A 15,789-nucleotide genomic window follows, 5' to 3' on the forward strand; every position below is an offset into this window, starting at 1 on the left:
AGTATAAGGCAGGGAAACTTTCAGAAAAAAGATCATGCAGACATTTATTTCATGTGTTTTCAAAGTAGGTACACCAGTCTCGTCAGGTCTAGGAGATCTATGTTGTCTTGTGCAGTTTGTATTGTTAAATCAGCTAAGAGATCCACTTTAACATTGTATCACAGCATTAAAGTAGATTTCTTAGTATAATGCAGTGTACTTACAGTATTTTGTTTTTGTGTATAGAAATGTACCTTGACCAATGAAGATGAAGTTTCACAACAAAGCAAGGATGAATCAGCAGAAGACATTAGCCATATAATGAATCGAGTAATCCACAAAGAGAAAAAAGTCCTTCACACTGGTAACACAATGTTTTTGGTGGGCGATACACCTAAAGTGATAAGAAAGTAAGTACAATTCATCTGCAAAGGAGGATATTATTGTAAGCTGACTGTAAGATATAACCTAGCCTATTCATAACAGCAGGATTAACTTGTTAAAGGGATATGTTCATCTTCTGTCTTAAGGAGCACACCGCTCCTCTACCTCCCTACTTCCTGATTGCCGAGGGCGCTCCTGAAGATTGACAGCTCGAGCCAGCAGCATGGCTTTTGCCTCTGCAGAATGGGAGTAGCACTGGGAAACTAAAGCTGGCCAGATCGCCGAATATGGCCTGTTTCAGTAGTAGTGAATTATAGTATTTAAAATCCCTCCATTCTTGAGAACGTAGAAAATTTTTAATAACAAGGGATTTGCTAGATTACTTGTTTTACAATTTTAACTATTAATGAACAAGAGACAGCCCCTTTAATAAGCAAGAACAAGTAAATATAATATATTGTAAAGCGCTGCGGAATATGTTGGCGCTATATAAATAAAGATTATTATTATTATTATTTCATATCTCTTACCATGTACTTTCTAGAGAGTAAACCAACGTATCCATTCATGGAATAGAGACCAACAAAGTGTCCGTTTGGCCTCTGGTGCACTGGTATCCAATGCTATTCCTTTTCTTCAACTATTTGGAATAGCGTAGTGTAGTGTGCTATTTAGTACAAAGGTATCTCACAAAAATAAATTATTTATTTTAACATGGGAATGTATGGGTGACATATGCCACTGTGGGCCTAATCAGTAGCAAAAACCAGAGGAATCCTGACTACCAAAATAAAGTTAAATAGGCTATGTGAGAAGATCACATTGATGATGACAAATATAGATGTGATGACCTCTTTTGTATAGTAGTGTCACCGGTGTGTCAGGTGTTATAGACAGTCGCTTTGGATCTGGCTGTAGAAGGTCACTGCGCTTGGCATTGCAGACGCCTTCTTAATCCTTCTTCCTTTAAGACCCAGGGGTGACCTCCCTCCTGCTGTTAATTGACACACCCTTGTAGGGAAGTTAAAAACTCTGTTTCAGCAGGGAGCCACCGGTGATACTTCTATTTACCTTTGTGCATGCTTGGAGCACTAGCTGTTGGCTGGCTTCTTCTCTGGTGCACTTGGAGGACAGTTGGCGTTTCTCCTCTGGTGTCTGCTCAAGCTAAATAAATCCCCTTGGTTTGTCTACCTTGTTGTCTTTAGTTTGTAGTGGGGCCTGACCAGTGCTCACCCCTCCCCCTCCCTATCTAGGGCCAAGCTCTGGGGATATACAAGCTTTAGGGTACTGCTCGGCGATTGGTGTGGAACCAATATAGGGATGGTAGGGTAAGCTGGGCGTTATTAGATCTGCCTAGGGGTCTCCAGTCCCCCTTACCCTAGTGTTTGGGCTTCCTCCCCCTCTTTCCTTCGTGTTTCATTTAGTCTTTCCCACACCTTGCTTTACAAGTAGGAGGATAGTTCTATGACATGGCAGTATTGGCCAAAGATTGGACACATATGGGCATAACTGTGCACATTTGTGTAGGGGGCTCAAAAGCTCAGTTGTCTACACACTATAGATGCTAAGCTAAAAAAATTAAAAATGCTATAATTTCTGTTTTTCGGCCACCTTCCTAAAAAAATATAATGAAAATCATTCAAAACGTCATACGTACCCTCCGCCCACTGCTGTTAATTTCTTAAATGCCACTGCCATTATCTGCTTTTCTGAAGACCATCTTGTATCTGGTGTTCATACTAAACCATCATTTTCACTGTATACACAGAATTATTACGCAGGTGAGTATTTTGACCAGATCATCATTTTTATGCCGATTTTCCAACTCCAAGCTGAATGCTTATTGGATGAAGCAGATCTGGTGATGTGTATTTGTGTAATGATGGAGGGTGTGGTCCTAAAGATACAACACCCTTAATCAAGCTGTGCAAAATTATTAGGCAGCTTGTTTTCCTCAGTTAAAATTGGCTAAAAATAAGATTTAACTGACACTGAAAGTCCAAAATTGTTACAGTTCTTACAGAGGGATGCAGCTCTCTTGAAATTGCTAAGATAGTGGGGCGTGATCACAGAACCTTCAGAAGTTTTTTTTGCAAATAGTCAACAGGGTCACAAAAATGTGTTGAGAAAAGAAGATGCACATTAAAGGGTTATTCCCATCTCCAAGATCCTATCCCAATATATACAGTAGTAGGTGTAATATTAATAAAATATTTGCAAATACCTCCAATTAGAAATGTAGTATAGTTCTTCTGATTTGCTATGTCGCTTACCCCATGTGCAGGGAATTTCAGTAGCTTAGCAATCCATGGTTATGAGCATTCATATTGACAGTTAATTGTTAGTGTTCGTAACCATGGAAATCGAAGCTACTGCAATGTCCTGCACATGGGGAAAGCGACATAGCGAATCAGAAGAACTATACTACATTTCTAATTGGAGGTATTTGCTAATATTATTATTATTAGACCTATTATATATTGGTTTACACACAAGACTTTTACACGGTGCACGATAGTCACCACGCAAAAAAATGGAAGTAACAAAAATGTATTAAAATAAATATTTTATTTTTAAACATGATAAAAATAGTTAAAACAGGAAAAGGTACCAATACAAAGGAAGACAAAATGGAACCTTTTTTTATATTCCAGGGACAAAAAGGTGAAACTATAAAGCTTTTTACACACAAAATGTGTTTCACTTGTCAGCTGCCATAAATTTTAATACTTCAAAATTGATTCATATATCCAAAAATGAACTTGATTGACACCAGGTTAGTATATAATAAAGATAATACAATGCTCGGTCCATCAAAAGTACAAGGAAACTTCAACATAGCATTTCATCTTGATTATTCTAACAATAAACAGCCCAGATGTGCTCCACGCTGCATTATTGTCACACTGTGTCAGAGTTTAATACAGCAAGAGGTGTAGCCAAAGTGATACATCAGATGATAATAGTGCTGTAGGTCATAAAAGACACATAGATCCAGCACATAATTACCTCTATGAATAGCAACATTAAATAAATACTTCTTGCTTGATAGTAACTCTGACACGGACTAATAATTAGCAGATATCAGCTATAATCTCTAATTGTCATAAGGGATAAAGCTCTAAATAGTTATATTCCCCTATAGTGGTCCGCACTAACATGGAGGCTCCTGCTTCCTGCCCCGACGCGCACGTTTTGCCGTAGCTTCTTCGGGAGGCGTGTCAAGGTGGGGGGGGGGTGTGCGTTTAAATAGTACCAGTAACCAATCAAAGGGTGAGGAAGGGGAAGCATTAAGTGACGCGACCAAAATGGATCGTTCGGCGCATGCGCAGGTGAAGCCGCTGCTTATGAAGGAGTCCCCAAACCAGTGGTCACGTGCAGGATGACGCAATCGTTCCGCCTATCAAGCGGAAGCGAGGCGTGAGCCGCACTCTCAGACCACGGCTTGCAGGGCTTAGCATTTCGGCAACCCGCGCATGCGCACATCCAACAAGGTCGGAGCAGCGATGGAGGTAATAGGAGGAATATGTATAAGGACGCTAAAAGAAAGGCATAGTTATATTATCCACTATTAAATTTGAATATGTACCTGATCACTGCGAATAATAATGAATCAAAAGTGAATCTTAGGAAGGGACCCAATATTAGAATCAAATGGGCTTTAAAGATAACTATAAAAAATAAAAAATAAATAATTTATTTGGAAGATAGTGCAAAGAAATATATATATCATGCCCTAAAATAAATATGAATATGAAAGTAAAAAAGGGGGGAAAAAACAGGGCACGAACAAGGTGCCGGTGGATGCATGTGTGAAGTGACTGTGCAAAAGACGATGCATATATGAATGAGTGAAAATTTAATTCAATTAATAAAATATGTAGACAGTGCAACGTCATGATTCATATCAATATTACTAGAATAATAGTCAAAATCATCAAAGAATATAGAATCCATTGATAAAGTAACCGTGCTTATAGGATAAATCACAGTGCAAAAAACGATGCATATAGAGATAAGTGACAATTTAGCTCAAATATGATTAAAAAATGTAAAATGTGCGAAGCCATGATTCATATCAATATTATTAAAATAGTTATCAAAATCACCAGAGAATATAAAATCCATTAATGAGGTAACAGTGCTTATAGAAAATTCATGCATCAATAAACGTCTACTTAAAGTGCATATGAGTATAAAGTGACAGTGCAAGGAAAATTACCTTCCTAAAGTCAAAACAAGATAATTATATCAGATAATTTATATAAAAAAAATTGATTGCGCAACATGCAACAATTGATCCGATATAAGTACCATAATTCATAATTATTAATAGTGACAAAACTAAACATGCATAGAAATAAGCACATTATTCATGACTCAGTTCATCATATTCGCCAATGTGGATACGGACTTTGGAAAGATCAAGACTCAAATGCCTTCTTCATAATAAGGTCATCTCCATTAGTGCTCCTTTAGCTGCCACAAGGAAACGTCACAACTCAGCCTCCACCAGTATTCACAGGACATGGTACCATAACTAAAATAGACTAAAAGAGTAAAAAATTAAAATCAAGCTTACAAACACAAAATACCCACCAAAATCTTGTTTCATAGTCTTATGTAGCCTATAGAAAGACCCCAAAACCAAAGCTCTCATTTAAGCCCTGGGGAGCCAAAGAACCCAGACGATATATCCATCTACTTTCACGTTTAGCTAACTTTTTAGAAAGATCACCCCCTCTGATGCCCATGGTAACTACATCAATGCCTCTAATTTTCAATAAATGAGGATTACAATTGTGATATCTCTTAAACTGTTTTGATATTGTTTTAAGAAGGGATTCATTGGTATTTGTTTTAGCCTTCTCAATATCCAAATAGTGTTCTCGTGTTCTTACCTTGAGCTCTCTACTGGTAAGACCCACATAAATTTTATTGCAGGGACACTCCGCTACATAAATGACTCCTTTAGTCGTACAGGTGATATGATGTTGAATTTCGAAGGTCTTGGAGCCGTCATGATTCTTGAAATTTTTGGTTTTAATTAAATTACCACAGGCTTTACAGAGCCCACAAGGGAAGAATCCATATCTGTCCTTAGATTCTGTGTGGATCTTGGGTTCATAATGGCTATGGACCAATGTGTCCCTTAAATTACGAGATCGTTTAGCCACAATTGATGGAGAGTTTGGTAGAATACGTTTGAGGATCGGATCCGTGGAGAGGACATCCCAATGTGTCTGAATGATGGTTTTAAATTTTGCCCATTGGGTATGATAATTAGTAATTAGACGTACTTGATTATCACCATTCATTGACTTTTTACTGGGTTGATTTTTGTATAAAGGAGAATTTCTAGAGGTCATCTGGGCTCGTTGATAGCCTTTCTTAATAATGCGATGGCTGTAGCCTCTTGCCTTAAACCGTTCCGACAGCTCACGTGCTTGTTGCTCAAATTGTTCATTATTGGAACAAATCCTTTTGATACGTAAGAATTGTCCAACTGGGATACCATTAATGGTAGACTGTAAATGTGAGGAAGAAGCATCAAGCAAAGAATTTGTTGCCGTTGCTTTCCGAAACAATGTAGTAGACAAATATCCATCGGGATTTGTAGAAATCAGAATATCCAAAAACTCAGCAGTCCTGCCAAATTTATATGTAAGTTTTATATTGTACTCATTGCAATTCAGACCATCCATGAACACTTTTAATTCTTGGCTAGAGCCTTCCCAGATGAACATGAGATCGTCAATATAACGAAGCCAATTATGGATTTTATCAATGCCAGTTCTTGATCCTTGTTGTAGTATCTCACGTTCCCAGTAGCCCATAAATAAATTGGCATAAGATGGGGCACAGGATGCCCCCATGGCAGTCCCCTGTAACTTTTTTGTTACATGTATGGACGGCTTGTGTGAAATCTATTATATATTGGGATAGGATCTTGAAGATGGACATACTCCTTTAACTGGAAAATATTTGAGAAGACTCAGATGTGAAGTGAACAGGAAGCCATTATGGTCCAGTGCTGTCATATTCCAGAGCTGCATCCTCCCTGAAGTGCCCAGAAGGTATTCAGTCCTCAGAGACATTGCCAAGATAAGGTAGGCTGAAATCTGACCACCACTGAACATGACACAGAAACAAAACCTCAATAATGGGCAAAGTAATACAGGAACACAGATTTTTCAAAGGTTTTATTAACTGATGAGAGTGACTTTTGACAGACTAGATTGACAGGCCTGTGGCTGGATCAGTAACAGGCTGGATCAGTAACAGGCACAGACCTCCACTTTGACTCAGATGCTAGCAAGGAGAAGATGGGGTACTACTATGGTCTATATTACATTTCTTTACTGAAAAATCGAAACACTAGAATTCTAGGTTTTTTTTGTCACCACAACACATTAACTTGTAAGCAAAGAAATGCAATAAGAAGCGATCAAAACTTAGTATCTACCCCTAAATGGTATCAATAAAAACATCAGCTCACCACACAAAAAACAAGCCCTCATACAGCTACGTCGGCATAAAGTTATGGCTCTTGGAGGAATCAAGGTAAAAACAAAAGAGCAAAAATTAAAGGTTTTAAACATTTTTTGTAATTGGGTTTCTTTACAAATTTTGCATTGTTTGGCTTTTACAGGCTCTTTTCAACTTTGATGTAGTCTCTGGTCATACATCAGCCGAAAGGAGCTCAGAAAAGATAAGAGACTTGATCATCATAGCAAGCTCACTGATAGAATCTCAGTTAACTCATTCTCCAGCCAGAAATAGACAATGCAACACAGCAACTATAGAAGGCAAATGGTACAAATTTTAAATCCAATTTCAAAAATTATTTTATTTTGCCTCCAAATACATGATTTTTAGTGAAAAAAAATTTGTCCCTTAAGGAGGCCAACTCCTTTTATGATCTTTGTAATCTACAAATAGTATCATCTACCCATATACAGTGAAAAAGTATTCATACCCCATGAACTTTCCCACATTTTTTTCTCATTTAATCCACAAACTTGTAATGTATTTTATTGGAATTTTATGTGATATATCAGTAGCAAGTAGTTGTGAACTGTAAAGGAAATGATACATGAATTTCTAATTATTTTAAAAATATAAATCTGAAAATTGTGACGTGCATTTGTATTAAGTCTTTTGGGGTATTTCACTACCAGCTTTGCGCATCTAGAGGCTGAAATTTTGCTCATACTTCTTTGCAAACTAGCTGTAGCTCAGTGAGATTGAGTGGAGAGCGTCTGTGAGCAGCAATTTTCAAGTCTTTCCACAGATTATCAATGGAATTTATTTCTGGACTTCTTTCACATGCTTGCTGTGTCCCCTACAGGGCTTCTGGAAGAAGATGCTCTGGTCAGATGAGATCAAAAAATAACTTTTTGGGCTAAATGTACAACGCTATGTGTGGCAGAAATCTAACGCTGCATATCACCCTGAAAACCGCATCCCCACCGTCAAACATGGTGGTGGCAGCATCATGCTGTGGGGATGCTTTTCTTCAGCAGAGTTGATAGGAAGATGGATGGCACTAAATACTGGGCAATTGTGGAGGAAAACTTGTTAGAGACCTGCAGCATTAATTGCAGCGAAAGGTGGCCCTACAATGTATTGACTCAGGGGGGCCAGTTACAAATCGTCACAATTTTCAGATTTATATTTTTAGAATATTTAGAAAGCCATGTATCAATTCCTTTACATTTCACAAATATCTGCTACTTTGTGTTGGTATATCAAATAAATTTAAGTTTGTGGGTGTAACGTAAAAAATGTGGAAAGTTCATGGGGTATGAGTACTTTTTCAAGACACTGTGGGTGCCTGAATGTCCAGTTCAAAACATCCCTCAGCTTTCAATACTTGTTACTTGTTTAATATAATCCCCACCTCGCCAATGTGTTTTAACTGTTTAACATGTACTTGTCTGTAAGGCAGTAAAAGACAGGGCAGCGTCATTACAACTCAAAATTCATCCAATCTTCTTTTTGTGCCTAATATTGTTCCATGTTTTCTTTGAACTGGAATTTGAAGTTCCTCTGCAGCTAACGATTGAGACTAGACAAATAAAAATATAGTTAAATCAAACTTTTCTCGGATTTTCGTACGTCATACTTAACTATACATTTTATAAGGGGTAACGAGTAAAGCAATTTCTCATTTCTGAGAAGGTCACACTGTCAGGTTAAGACTGAGGTCATGTTCTTGGCAACTGAAAGGTAAAATTTTCTTGGCAGCTGAATACCAAAATCAAACTGGAACTTGGCGTAGCACGACTACAGTATTTCACATTTGCAGTTCCTTAATCTCCAAAAAAACAAATATTTATTTGCTAATCCTCCAGAATGGACTCTAGACAGATTTAATAAACAGCATGTTTCGGTGTAACCTTGTGTAAAATCAGCACAGTGGGCCTGGAGCTTGGAAAATATTTATTAGTGCTTCGATAAGCCATGACATTACACCAAATAACTTAATGAAATATTCGTTTTCAAAAATGTCCTACTAATTCAAAGGGAAATGATGCCAGTAAATGGTTTGCTTTGATAGTCTTGTATACCATGAAACTATAACAACAGTCTTTACTTATTTCAGATAAGTGTTTTTGTAAAATACAGATCCTCTTTTTTTAGTGTTATCTCTAGGATTCATTGGGGTAGATTTTTTATGTAGTTCTGCTACGTTCACAATTTAAAGGATTATCACCATCTCAGCTAGTTAATACTTAATCACTGGTGGTTCCACTACTGGTATCGGTATTACACACTAGTACTGGTATTACTAGTATGGCACACTATTAGTGTTGAGCGAGTATGTTCTGTCCGAGTATGCTCGGGCCGAGCTCCGAGTAGTTACTGCTGCTCGGTGATATGGTTGAATCGCTCCCGTGTGCATGATTTGCAACTGTTTGACAGCTTTATTACATGGGAGGAATGTGTAAGAAATAGACATTCCTCACATGTATTAAAACTGTCAAACCGTCGCAAATCATGCACACGGGAGCGATTCAACCATATCACCGAGCAGCTGTAACTACTCGGAGCTCGGCCCGAGCATACTCGGCGAAAGGGTTAACAGAACATACTTGCTCAACACTACACACTATTGGTAGGGATCAGTACAACAAATTGTATAATGAAATTGCAACATCATATATGATGACCAGTGTAATGCTTTTTATTCTCCATTTTTGCAATGGCAAGAACATCATTTAATATTGTTATTATATGTATCACAGTCTACAGATTGGTGGTCTAAGTATGACAAGAGGTTTGATTTCTTTTTTTTTTTTTTATATGTTTGGTATCTGCCAATTTTGCCTTACATAAGTGGCTCGCATAGGTCTATTTGGTTTAACGGTTTATCCTTTGTACGTGATTAAAAACTTTGTTTGCTACTGATGAGAAGCCAGCATAGTGGACCTAGAGAGATGAATCCTAGTGTAAAACCTTCTGAAATTCACCTATGTGACAAGTTTGGGGCAGATTGGTCCAGTCATTTGGCTGTAATATTTGCATTTATGTTCTGTTTCTTTGGCAAATTTCTCGAGAGTCTAAAACCTTACAAAGTGAACAACTGAAGCCCAGTCTAAAACCTTCCAAAGTTCTTGTTTTACCCAAATGTCAAATTCGGGGCAAATTGGTTCAGTCGTTTGGCTGCAAATTAATATTTCCGTTTGTTCTGTTTTTTCCCCCGAATATCTTGAGATCGGTACAACTGAGAGAGCTGAAACCTAGTGTAAAACCTTCTACAGTGTCTGATTTACCTATATGGCATATATGGGGCAAATTGGTTCAGTCGTTTGGCTGCAAATTAATATTTCCGCTTTTGTTCTGTTTTCCCCCCGAATATCTTGAGATCGGTACAACGGAGAGACCTGAAACCTAGTGTAAAACCTTCTGCAGTGTCTGATTTACCTATATGGCAAATTTGGGGCAAATTGGTTCAGTAGTTTTTCTGTAAATTTAATATTTGCTTTCATATTCCATTTTTTGTGAATATCTCAAGAATGATAGTCCCTAGAGAACTGAATCCCAGACTAAATCTTTGGCAAGAACCTGATTTTTATTTGTGCCAAATTTGGTGCCAATGGGTCTAGTCCAGGGTTGTCAGATTCAAATATACAGTGGGCCAAAATTAAAAACTTGGAAAAAACATTATAACATTAATCGTGACAGTAAAAAAGGGGCTGAGGAGGGAGAAAAATTAGGTTGGGGTAATCTGCCTAGGGTAGGGAAAACCCCAATACTGCAGGAGAAGTTAGGGTTGTGGGGATGGTAAATAGCAATATACAGGGGAATGCAAAGGGTGTGGTGACTCTCAAATAGAAGAAAATATAGGGAAATAGAAAACATCAGAAGTACATAAACAGTATTGAAATAATAATATTTGCTGGGTCAAGATGGTAGGGAGTGTGACCAAAAAGAGTAAAATCTCAATAAATAGAGAAAGGATAACAAAAAAACAAATGGAGAATACATGATCAAATAGAGCAATAAAATCAATCGTGGCTTGATCGCACCGGCTCAATATCATACAGAGGGTAGTAGGCACTATGCATGCTGAGATGTATGGGAGAGCACATAGGGAGTGCGTGCTGATGTAGGGAGAAGAGTTCAAATCCCACCAAGGACAACATCTGCAAGGAGTTTGTATGTTCTCCGCGTGTTTGCGTGGGTTTCCTCCGGTTTCTTCCCACACTCCAAAGACATATTGATAGGGAATGTAGATTGTGAACCCCAATGTGGACAGTACCGATAATGTCTGTAAATTGTCTGAATTGTAAAGTGCTGCGGAATATGTTGGCACTATATAAATAAAAAGATTATTATTATTATTATAAGAGGAGGGAACTTCCAGCTCTTGTGAATGCCGGTTAGGAGGTGCATCAAACAGCCTTGTAGTAACTAGGGAGCGTGCCGGACCGGAAACATGGTATTTGTAGTATTAGCAGTGCATGCACTGTCTACTTGCGGGCCAGCTCTAGTAGACATTTGGTATTTTCTCGCAAGCCAAATATAATTACACTGCGGGTCAGATTAGGCCCGTGCCCTGAGTTTGACATTTATGGTCTAGTCGTTTGACTGTGCATAAAGAAAGCACAACAGAAATTAATTTTAATATATAGAGATAAAAATGTTACTAATTTGTGCAATTTATTAAGGCTTAATTCACATTTCTTTTTTCTATTACTATTTCATCAGTATTTGTAAGCCAACCTCAGGAGAAAAGGAGAAAGACTATAAGATTTCACCTCTTCTATGTTGGAGTCAGTCTTGTTTTTTTTGCAAATACTGATGAAATGCTGACCAATAATATGGACTTATGAAAAAGAGCCCAAACTAGAGTTTCCATTTAATTAAACAACAAACAATGGACATATAATTTAATAACAAAGTGTTGTGAGAATCAAGTAATCTTCACAAAAGCAGTATCTAAATGCACTGTGTGCAGAATTATTAGGCAAATGAGTATTTTGATCACATGATACTTTTTATACACGTTGTCCTACTCCAAGATGCAGAGGCTTGAGAGCCAACTACCAATTAAGTAAATCTGGTGATGTGCATCTGTGTAATAAGGAGGGGTGTTGACTAATGATATCAACACCCTATATAAGGTGTGCTTAATTATTAGGCAACTTCCTTTCCTTTGGCAAAATGGGTCAGAAGAGAGATTTGACGGGCTCTGAAAAGTCCAAAATTGTGAGATGTCCTGCAGAGGGATGCAGCAGTCTTGAAATTTCCAAACTTTTGAAGCGTGGTCACCGAACAGTCAAGCGTTTCATGGCAAATAGCCAACAGGGTCGCAAGAAGCGTGTTGGCCAAAAAAGGCGCAAAATAACTGCCCATGAATTGAGTAAAATCAAGCGTGAAGATGACATTCGCCTCCAGTTTTGCCATATTTCAGAGCTGCAACGTTACTGGAGTATCAAAAAGCACAAGGTGTGCGATACACAGGGACATGGCCCAGGTAAGGAAGGCTGAAAAACGACCACCTTGAACAAGAAACATACGATAAAACGTCAAGAATGGTCCAAGAAATATCTTAAGACTGATTTTTCTAAGTTTTTATGGACTGATGAAATGAGAGTGACTCTTGATGGGCCAGATGGATGGGCCAGAGTCTGGATCAGTAAAGGGCAGAGAGCTCCACTCCGACTCAGGCGCCAGCAAGGTGGAGATGGGGTACTGGTATGGTCTGATATTATCAAAGATGAACTGGTGGGACCTTTTCGGGTTGAGGATGGAGTGAAGTTCAACTCCCAGACCTACTGCCAGTTTCTGGAAGACAACTTCTTCAAGCAGTGTTACAGGAAGAAGTCGGTATCGTTCAAGAAAAACATGATTTTCATGCAGGACAATGCTCCATCACATGCATCCAACTACTCCACAACGTGGCTGGCCACTAAAGGTCTAAAAGAAGAAAAAATAATGACATGGCCCCCTTGTTCACCTGATCTGAACCCCATAGAGAACCTGTGGTCCATCATAAAATGTGAGATCTACAGGGAGGGAAAACAGTACACCTCTCGGAACAGTGTCTGGGAGGCTGTGGTGGCTGCTGCACGCAATGTTGATCGAAAACAGATCAAGCAACTGATAGAATCTATGGATGGAAGGCTGTTGAGTGTCATCATAAAGAAAGGTGGCTATATTGATCACTAATTTTTTTGGTTTTTGTTTTTGCATGTCAGAAATTTTTATTTCTAAATTTTGTGCACTGATATTGGTTTACCTGGTGAAAATAAACAAGTGAGATGGGATTATATTTGGTTTTTATTGTTGCCTAATAATTCTGCACAGTAATAGTTACCTGCACAAACAGATATCCTCCTAAGATAGCCAAATCTAAAAAAAAAACACTCCAACTTCCAAAAATATTAAGCTTGGATATTTATGAGTCTTTTGGGTTGATTGAGAACATAGTTGTTGATCAATAATAAAAATAATCCTCAAAAGTACAACTTGCCTAATCCTAATAATTCTGCTCACAGTGTAGTGTCGAATAGCAGAATTCTTGATGTGTAGAACAGCCAATGTCATTATGCGAACACAATTAAACTGCTTCCTTCAGAGTAATGAAGCAAAGTACCATGCCTTGAAAAAGTATTCATTACCCCGTTTTTCACATTTTATCATTTACACCCACCAACTGTTTTTTATTTGGATTTTATGTTATATAAATCTAAAAATATAAATCTGAAAATTGTGACATGCATCTGTATTCAGCCCACTGTAGTCTGATACCTCAAAATAAAATCCAGGATGACCAATTACCACCAGAAGTCACATAATTAGTAAATTGAATCCGTCTGTGTGTAGTTTATTTTCCATAAACTACAGCTGTTCTGTGAAGGCCTCAGAGGTTTGTTTGAGAACATGAGGGATGAAACAACATCATGAAAACCAAGGAACACATCATACAGGTCAGGGATAAAGTTGTGGAGAAGAGTAAAGCAGGGTTTAGTTATAAGAAATAGCCCAAGCTCTGAGCATCTCATGGAGCACTGTTCAATCCATCATCCAAACATGAAAGGAGTATTTAACCATTGCAAATCTACCAAGACATGGTCTTCCACCTAAACTGACATCCCAAACAAGGACAAGACTAATTAGACAAGCAGCCAGGAGAGCATGAATTAGAGAAGCAGCCAAGAGGCCCATGGTCTCTCAGAACGAGCTACAGAGATCTACAGCTCAGGCTGGAGAATCTGTCCACAGGACAACTATTAGTTGTATACTCCACAAATCTGGCTTTTATGGAAGAGCGGAAATAAAGCCATTTTCTTATTTGGATATTAAATAATTTTTGTCTTTTTTTTCGCGATATGTGGGGCTCAGTACCTAGGTCATTTTTATATTCTTTTTTTATTGCTGATATCAAAATGTAAAAAAAATAGTGAATGCATGTCTATTTTTCCCATTTTTTATTTTCGCAGGACCATAAAGGGCTGCTAAAAAAACACTTTAAATTATGTTCCCCTTTCTTATTAGTTCTGATTTTCCCTGTAACTGGGGCTGGTATATTTGCCCCAACTACAGTGGAATTTCAGTCTCCTGCCTGCATAGCAGAGCTGATTGAGTTTCCTAGAACCCAGCTGCTCCTGCAAACTTCCTACAGCCAGCTATCACATGATTTCTGGGTCCGGGCTAGGGAGCAATGACTGCTTCCTATACTGTGCACACAGCACTGAACAAGTGCTGTGTATAAAGTGATCTGAAAGGCAGAGAGAGTAATAAACTCTACTTGCCTTCTCTATGGGAAGTTCGGTACTGTGTGACAGCCAGCTCCCTGCCTACACAGCTGCACAGTCTCCTGCAAGCTGCTTACTCTGCAGTAACATTTTAGAACATCATTGAAGAGTAAGGACCGCCTGGATATTTATAATTTATGGGTGGTCCAGAAGTAGTTAAACAACAATTTCAAAGATATTTAGTTCATGGTAATAAGTAGATCATTTAGGTTCTACTAATTGGTGGACAGTGATTTATTCAGTATCTCGTTGGCCGAGTGACCATGTGGACAGTCCACTGTTTTGAAAGCACTGCAACTTCTTTTATGCTTTGTTCATAAACTTTAACCCACATGTATCAAAAGTGGTCTAACTTCAGCTAGTGTAAGTTCAAACTTACCTAATTTACTGACATATTCTTCAACATTATTAACCTTCACAATGGCTTAAACTACCGTACTTTTTCTACACCTAGGTCTGACATTGAGATGAAACTTTTTTCAATCGCAACTTTTTTTTTATGTATTTGAAGTTTGATATGCCACACCAATTTTGTGCTCCAGTTTTACAAAATATGGGATCGCTCACACAAGCGTATACATCGGACGAGTGCTACCTGACACTCATACCAATGTTATTTTATGGGGCAGTGTTGATCAGCTTTTTTTTCTCATACCAATTCAGCATGAGAAGAAATTGCAGCATGCTGCGATTTGCAGCACAAATCGGATGACTCGCACCCTTTCAAGCCTATGGGTGCGTGGTAATTATCGGACTGCACTCGGATGATTTCCCCATAATCATACAATGGAAAAGATGGAGAAATTCTGTTCCCCATCTTCTCCTCACTTGTGCTACGATTCTCTCATCTGAGAGAATCGGATCACACTAGGCTGACACGCTGATCAAACTTGGCTTTTTACCCATTTTGTTACATTACAACTTGTGTTTAAATAATTTTGTAATCCGATTTGTGTGTGATGAATCTATACTAAATAGTCTAAATTAGTGCAGTGAGAAAAATATAGGCATAAATTAAATTTATGGGATCAAATAACTAAAAATTGTCATGTGCATATGTATTCACCCCCTTTTCCTTAGTGAAAGGTAGTCGACCTGTGTGCAATCTAAGTGTCACATGGTCTGTCAGTATATACGCACCTTTCCTGAAAGGCCA

General features: G+C 38.2%; 1 protein-coding gene across 1 annotated transcript in view; it reads left to right on the forward strand.

Moving 5' to 3' along the window:
• Nucleotides 1–15,789, forward strand: part of ERCC6L2 (ERCC excision repair 6 like 2) — a 155,338-nt gene that overhangs the window by 131,515 nt on the left and 8,034 nt on the right. Inside the window, exon 18 of the mRNA XM_073670981.1 lies at nt 226–389. Coding sequence (XP_073527082.1) covers nt 226–389 — 164 coding nt within the window. The remainder of the gene's footprint in view (nt 1–225; nt 390–15,789) is intronic.

The sequence above is a fragment of the Phyllobates terribilis genome, unplaced genomic scaffold, assembly GCF_046119375.1.
Source record: "Phyllobates terribilis strain yellow unplaced genomic scaffold, ASM4611937v1 Scaffold_1__5_contigs__length_1240528914, whole genome shotgun sequence".
Classification (NCBI taxonomy): Eukaryota; Metazoa; Chordata; class Amphibia; order Anura; family Dendrobatidae; genus Phyllobates; species Phyllobates terribilis.